General features: G+C 42.7%; 1 protein-coding gene across 9 annotated transcripts in view; it reads left to right on the forward strand.

Annotated features, from left to right (window-relative positions):
- Positions 1–6,048, forward strand: part of Arfip1 (ADP ribosylation factor interacting protein 1) — a 110,027-nt gene extending 103,979 nt beyond the window's left edge. For 8 of the 9 annotated variants that reach the window (XM_045130932.1, XM_045130936.1, XM_004655867.2 and 5 more), the window contains one exon: positions 4,223–6,048. In XM_045130932.1, coding sequence (XP_044986867.1) covers positions 4,223–4,378 — 156 coding nt within the window. In that variant the 3' untranslated portion in view covers positions 4,379–6,048. The remainder of the gene's footprint in view (positions 1–4,222) is intronic. The other variant, XM_045130935.1, reaches the window with a different exon arrangement.
- The last annotated feature ends 1,755 nt before the right edge of the window (positions 6,049–7,803 follow it).

Below are 7,803 nucleotides of genomic sequence, written 5' to 3' on the forward strand. Positions count from 1 at the left end.
CTCAGGCTGACCTGGAATTCACTCTAGTCTCAGGCTGGCCTCAAACTCACTGCAATCTTCCCACCTGTACCTCGGAGTGCTGGGATTAAAGATGTGCGCCACCACGCCCGGCCCAGCCTTTGTCTGTGTTTTGAGGTGTAAAGGTCAAGGTTCATCCCTCATGAGTTAATCCTTGGGTGGCTGTTCTGTTTTCTGTTTACACACTTTGTTGAAGAGCTTATCTAGTCATGTGACTTTATCATCTGATGGCTTCCAAATTACAGCTCCAGCCCAAACCTGCTAAGAAAGGCGTGTGAAGCTTAACTTACCCACCTTCCCCTCTTCACGTTTGCCACAGGCCTTCCATTTCAGTACATGGCAGCTTCACTTCTTAGGTCATTAAGCACTTAGGACAAAAGGCTTGGCAATGTCTTTGACCATTCTTTCTCCCACCATCTCCCATCTTGATCTGCCAACAAACTCATTCATTGCCTCCTCCGTCACACGGTGGTCACCTCACACTGTTTCAGGTCTCTGAGCCCCTGGCTCACCAGGTACTGCTGTAGCATCTCCCCGCTCTCCCTCCTCTGCCTCTGTGTATTCACTAGTGCGAGTCAGGCGTAGGTGGTGGTCTCCACCTCATTCTAAGGGGAGGGCCCATGGTCTTTTGTATTAGGACATCCAGAGTCCTCTTCCTTCAAGCCTCCTCACCACTTCACCACAGCTTGCCATTCAACTATGCTCCAGTCACAGAGGCATTTTGCTGCTGTTTAAAATAAATTGCTTGTTTGATTAAGAGAGAGAGAGAATGAATGTTCACACCTTTTCTACTGCATCAGACGCCAGACACATGTGCCACCTTGTGCATCTGGCTTTCCCTAGGTTCCGGGAAATCAAACCCCAGCCATCAGGCTTTGCAAGCAAGTACCTTCAGCCCCTGAGTCGGCTCCTTGGGCCCTTTGGCTGCTTCTTAAACACACCAGCCACCCTGCCTTTATAATTGCGGTTTTCTGTGTTGGGATGACACTTCCTCCACATAGCTTAAAGGCGCTTCCCTCACTTCTTGGGTCTTTATTTACCTGTCACTTCAGCGAGGCCTCCTAGCTTCCTTTGTCAACTACAACATCCTTCTTCACATTGCTGTTTTATTTTTCTCTTAACATCTGTTCCTCATATACTATAAACTTTACCTGTCTTGTTTCTATTTCTTTCCTCAATACAATATTAATTCCTTGAAGGTGAAAACATTTGTCTTTCTCTGTTGGTGGCGCACATTCCCAACCCTTGTGATAGTGTCTGGCAGGTAACTGGTCCTCAGTAATATTCGTTGAATGAGTGAATGAATGTAAGTTCTTTGTTAGGAGATTGGTTTTCTCTGAATGTAAAGAGTGGGGACTCTCTGTAGTTCATTAGAGTGATAGCAACAATTGAGGTCCTCAACAAATGTTGAGTACCTATCAACGAGTGTGTAACATACAGGCAAAAAATAAATTTAAGAAAACCAACAAAAAAAAAAATGGTAGTCATGTTCCAGTTAGCCAGGTTACTACTTTACAAAACATTGTATAAGGTTTGCATTGCCTTGACCAGAATATCTGACAGAAGCAATGGAGGGAGGGAAGGTTTGTCTGGCTCGTGGTTGCAGAGGTGTCAGGGAAGGCATAGCAGTGGGCAGGGCTCGGTAGAGGCAGAAGGAGCTTACACTTTAGAGGCAGAGAGAAGGGGACCTGGGGCAGGTATGGCCTTCAGAGGCCCACCACAGACAGGCCCCACTTGCTTAAGTCTCCAAAGCCTTCAAAATAAGGCCATGACTTTGGGTATCAGGGTTGGCTTGGGGGTGGCATTTCAGAGTCAAGCAGATTCTCTCACCTCTTCCTGGCCCGCCTCTTTCCTCTGGAATGTCTATCCTGAATGTGTTTACTTTCCTGTTGGCTTTCCTTATATGGACATACTACTGAGGGCTGTGTTTTTACATAAACGGACCCCACCGTGGATGCTCTCCGAGGCGTGCTTGGCTTCCTGGGTTTGACAGTACTGAGGTCCGCGGTGTCAGGTACGCACGCTGCGCTCCAGCTCTGGGTTGTACAGTTCCCCAGGCAGGGGGAGACCGTAACCTGCTTGTCCGTTCTCTTACACACACATTGGGAATAATCTGGGGCAGTAAACACAGTGCTGCCATGACCATAATTGCGCATTATGAGAAATGAGATCTGTCTACGTCCTAACTCAGTTGAGGACATAAATTACTCAGTGTTCAGTGAACTGTAGTCAGTCCTCACTTCACTCAGAGAAGTAAATCCAGTGCCTAAAATATTACCTATACTCCTTGACTCAATACATGCTTCCAAAAGTCTGTTACATGTCAGACACTACATATAAGTTATTCTAGAGCAGATTCATGGACAATAAATTGATGTTCCATATAGTAAAGTATGTCTGTCTTTAATTTTTTGAGTTACTACCAAATTGTTTTCAAAAGTACGTATTTTAACATGAATAAAATATATATATTTTACTGCTTTAAACTTTTCTAATATGCAGAGTGTAAAATGGCATCCTATTTTGTTGTTTCAGTTATAGAAATTGAAATTTTCAGTAGTCTAAACTTTATATTACTCACTTCTAAGTGTCCCTATGGAATTCAGTATGAAAATTTAAAATTAAAGCTTTTAGAAAATGGAAATGCTGTCTGTGTTTTCATTTTTATCTCTGTTTCCTACTGATGCACTGTGTACTTTAGATCTGGGCAGCCATTCATTCTGCCTCCTCCTCTGGGAAGGGAAGTTTTCCATGCCATTTGCACTTTTCACTGGGAGTTAATGGAAGTTCACACATTTCCTAAATACTTGTTCTGTGCTGGTTACATACAGTGCACCTACCTTTTCCCAATTGATAGCCTGTTTTCTTGCTACTTTTGTTGTTGTTTGTTTGTTTTTCAAGGTAGGGTCTCACTCTAGCTCAGGCTGATCTGGAATTCACAAGGTAATCTCAGGGTAATCCTCCTACTTCTGCCTCACAAATGCTGGGATTAAAGACGTGTGCCACCACGCCCAGCAAAGAACTCCAGGTGCATGCGCCACCCTGTGCATCTGGCTTACATGGGTACTGGTGAATTGAACCTGGGTCCTTAGGCTTCTCAGACAATGGTCTTAACCACTAAGCCATCTCTGATGAATAGAAATTTTAAACTTTAATATAATTGGTCAATCCTTTCCTTTGTAATTTGGATTTTTTACTGTTTTTTTTGTTGTTTTTTGAAGTAGGGTCTCACAATAGCTCAGGCTGAACTGGAATTCACCCTGTAGTCTCAGGGTGACCCTCAAACTCACGGTGATCCTCCTACCTCTGCCTCCCAAGTGCTGAGATTAAAAGTGTGTGCCACCATACATGGCTTAATTTGGATTTTTTTTAATTCTTGAAAGATTCATAAAAGTAATATTATTTGATTAAAAAATATTCTTGGTATCATTAGAAGTAAGAAATTAAGAATAACTTGAAAATTTTGTGAAGCTTTAGGAAATTGACTTTCTGGGCAATACTTGCAGCCTTTATTTGAATCCTTACAAAGAAATACAGTATTTAGAAGTATTCAGCCTAGCTTGTTTGCATAGCCTGACCAGCACCCATGTAAAGCCAGATACACAAAGTGGTGTATGCATCGGGAGTTCATTCGTAGTGGTAGGGCCTTGCCTCACTCCTCCTTTGCTCTCCTCTCCTTTCCTCCCCTCCCCTCTCTTTCCTTCCCTTCTGTCTGTCTCTCTTTAATAAACAAAATGTTGATACAGAAAGCATTTGTCCTAACAGTGTTACAAAAATCTTGTTCTTAATGATGTCCATTTTTAGTATATGGCAGCGTATGATAGTTATGGATGACTTTTCCCTTTTGGTACCTCACCTAGTTTTAAGTATGTTTAGTTTGAAGGGGACTTTGATGATATTTTAGTTAATATTCTTAAGAATGTCTGGAAATAGTTAACAGGACTGGGAATTAGCTCTCTTGCAGAGCAAGGCCATGGATTCTATCCCAAGACTGGAAAAAAGCATAAAAAAAGAAAATCTCCAGCTGACCTGTTCCCTTTAGTATAATTACAAGTCATTGAAGAATTAGTATATACTGTAGTGTGTGAAAAATTCTGCCTTTATTAAAATGGTTTTATGAGGAAAGACACACTGTAGAATGGAAGGATGTAATAATTGGCCTTGTGTTTCATTGAACCTAAGTTAATGCTTGGTCTTATTGCAGGTTAAGGTGTTACACAATCAACTTGTCCTTTTCCACAATGCCATCGCTGCCTACTTCGCTGGGAACCAGAAGCAGCTTGAGCAGACACTCAAGCAGTTCCACATCAAGTTGAAAACGCCTGGAGGAGACGCCCCGTCCTGGCTTGAAGAACAGTAATGGCTCACCTAGGAGAGCGCAAAGGCCTTGCACTGCTCAGTTGACCTGCTAAGAATTCAGCGGAGTCAGGGAAGGCAGGGAGGGGACAGCCACCCCTGTGATTCTTGCACACACAGCTTTAATTTTTCCCTTTTTCATACCTTAACAATTGAACTGTTCAATTTGATGGGAAAGTGGGTGATTTTAATGTAAACATAATTTCTATAATTCTAAACACAATAATTTTCCTTTATGAAAATTCTTTTTGTACTGTGAGGGCTGATGGCTATTTCTGCAGTCTGAAAACATCTAATAGAGATTTGCACTGACAAGATAACAATTCAAGGGTTTGGTCCCAGAAATGAGGCCAATTGTGATTTTTTTTTTCCCAGCAAGAGTTTACATGATTGGTGTCAGCATCAGATATTTTATATATGAATATAGTAAATGTCTTTAAGAGATTCGTTTTCATGTACTGTCTTAAAGAGAAAGACACTATTTTGCAGAGTTAATTCTATGGCGTCCCCGCAGCGTCCACACACAGGTGGCAGCTCTAAGGGATGTTTGGTTGTCACACGGAGCTGTGGCAGATACCTTCTCAAAAATGAGTCTGTCCCACTGTCATTTTGTTTATCATTTTTTCAGATTCAAGACTCTCACTGTCATTTCCGTAAGGTGTTCAGACATGTGAATTTGCGCCACCCAAAGTCATTTGACAGTTATGTTAGCAATTTGTTTTGATTTATAATAAAACTTGCTTACAAGCATTTTTTGTTTTTTAGCACGTGGACTTGGGAATGGAAGTTCTTCATGGTTTCTAGAGTAGACATTTATAGTTAGAGAGCTAGTTTTGGGGTAAATTCCATTTTGATAGAAGTGAATTCCTAGACAGCTTTCATTGGCTTCCATATGTAACAATACCGATTAAGCCTTAATCACAGATACGTGCCTTCTCAGATACAGTAAGTCTTGTCCCACCCGTGTACAAAAGAAGAAGCCTGTCAGGTAACGTGTGATGTGGCCGTGGCTCGGAAAGGTGCGCTCTGCATACATGCCGGGCTCGCTCTTCTCTGGAAACCACTCTGGAGGTTTCTGGGGAAACCAGCGTGTGCATTTGCTGCTTGGTTTCCTTGAGTCCTCTGGACGGTGGGAATAGGGAAGGATTTTTTTCACTCCACTGTGGTGGTCACCGGAAGGAAAGGGGCTCGGAAAGGCCAGCTCTGTGTCGCTTGCACAGCGCTGTGAGTTTTGTTACGTGGTTGGCCTGTCCGCCGCGTGGCTCCACAGAGACATGATCTGCTAAACAGAAAGCTCTTTTGGATGTGCCACGGACATAAGTATCTGAAAGCCATCTCTTCACTGGTTCATCTTTATTGTGTCGAAATGACGTACTTAAAATTACTGTTATACATAAATTTTGTGGACTGTAAAATTTGTCATATGTGTCTAAATGCTTTTTAGCTGGCTTTTTAATTAATATGCCTATTTTGAGTGCTTAATACAATGTAATGTGATTGTAAATCGTAACCCTATTTGAAATTATTCCCTCCTGTATATTTGTACTCTGAGAGAGCCTTATTTTATTCTTCCAGCAGAATAACTACTTGTGATAGTTCATGTACATTCCCAGACTGTGCCTCTGGCATGAATTTTGTATCTTAGTAAAAGTGTTTGTGTGCTGCAGTATCTTATTTCTCTGCTCTTCGTGAGTTGCATATAGCAATGCCAAGAACATAATTTTTTGTCTGAACTTAGAAATGGTGCTTCTCTTACAGCTGTCATGTTCAGTGAGTTACTCCTTTCCTTTAATCTGAATTTTCTGAGTGCAGAATATGTCCACTGTTGCCATATTTCACCAGGGAGTCTGAGTAGCAGATAGCCACGCAGAAGAAGCAGGTAACATAACAGGAGCCAGTGGCGCGTCTACTTGGCCAGGCATGCCGTTCATACCCACTGCAGCCAAGCTGAAGCTCCCAGGTGGGAGACGGCAGCTCCCTGCTGTCCAGCCACGCCTAACCTGTGCAGTGAGAAGTCGGGACGCCTGTGCTCTGTGTGGGAAGCTCAGGCTCGCGTGTGCCGCGGCAGGAAGGCATTTGGCTTTGCGCTGGCACTTGAGTATTCCCTGAGGGTACATTCCTAGAGGAGAACCCAGTCCCAGAGGAAGCCACACTTCTGGGACTCGTGTGCACTGCTGGTTTGCTCTTGAGGAAGAGAGTGTTCATTTCTCCTCCTAGAGGTGGACATTGGCAAAACAATATTCAGAATGCCTGTGTTCTAGAATAATCCTAAATATCTTCTGCTGCAGTCAGTCGCTTGTTTCCTCACTGTATCAGTTTTCTCACACAGTTGAAGCTACCTTATGTCCCTCTCCATGCAGTTCTAACCAGATTTAGGCATTAAAAACCTTCTGGGGTGGGGAGGGGCTGGAGAGATGGCTTAGCAGTTAAGTCACATGTCTACGAAACCTGAGGACCCAGGTTTGATTCTCCATGTCCCACATAAGCCAGATGCACATGGTGGTGGCGCATGCATCTGGAGTTCTTTGGCAGTGGCTAGAGGCCCTGATATGCCCTTTCTCTCCCTCCACCCCACCTCTCTTTCATAAATAAAAATAAATCTTCAAAAAGAAAAAACAGAGCCGGGTGTGGTGGAGCACACCTTTAATCCCAGCACTTGGGAGGCAGAGGTAGGAGGATTGCTGTTGAGGTCAAGGCCACCCTGAGATAACAGAGTGAATTCCAGGTCAGCCTGAGCTAGAGTGAGACCCTACCTCAAGAAAACAAAAATAAAATTAAATTAAAATTAAAAAAGAAAGAAAGAACATGCTAAAGGTTGGAGAGATGGCTTAGTGGTTAAGGCATTTGCCTAAAAAGCCTAAGGACCCAGGTTTGACTCCCCAGTACTCTTGTAAGCCAGATGCACAAGGCAGTGCGTGTATCTGGAGATTGCAGTGGCTAGAGGCTGTAGTGCTCCCATTCTCACTTTCTAAAATAAATAAACATTGTGATTCCTTTATAAGATGTTTCTAAAAAAATTTATAAGAACACATAGCCTTGGAAAAAGCTTTGAACTAATATAAAATATAACCGGCTCTTTGATTAGTTGTGAGTGGGCTCTTCTGACCTCAGAGCCAAGTGTTCTTAACCATTTTTACAATAAAACAAGACCTATTAAAATAGAATGGCAATGCAAACAACTTTCCCTTTTTAAGGACTTAGTTCATTAAGTTCTCTTCTGTGTTCCCACTTGAAGGTTTCCTGCTCAACAGGTTTCCTGGCATAAATGGTTCTTGATGATAAATTGCCAAGCAGTCCTCCTAGATATACAGGAAACTGAAGTAAAGTTGGGATCTAAGAGCTTATATATATTAAGTAACAACTAAGCATTACTCTTGTTAAACCTGATGTTGGAAAAGGAGGCTATCGGGCCAGGGAGACGGTTCAGTG

Source organism: Jaculus jaculus, chromosome 12, assembly GCF_020740685.1.
Source record: "Jaculus jaculus isolate mJacJac1 chromosome 12, mJacJac1.mat.Y.cur, whole genome shotgun sequence".
NCBI classification, from domain to species: Eukaryota; Metazoa; Chordata; class Mammalia; order Rodentia; family Dipodidae; genus Jaculus; species Jaculus jaculus.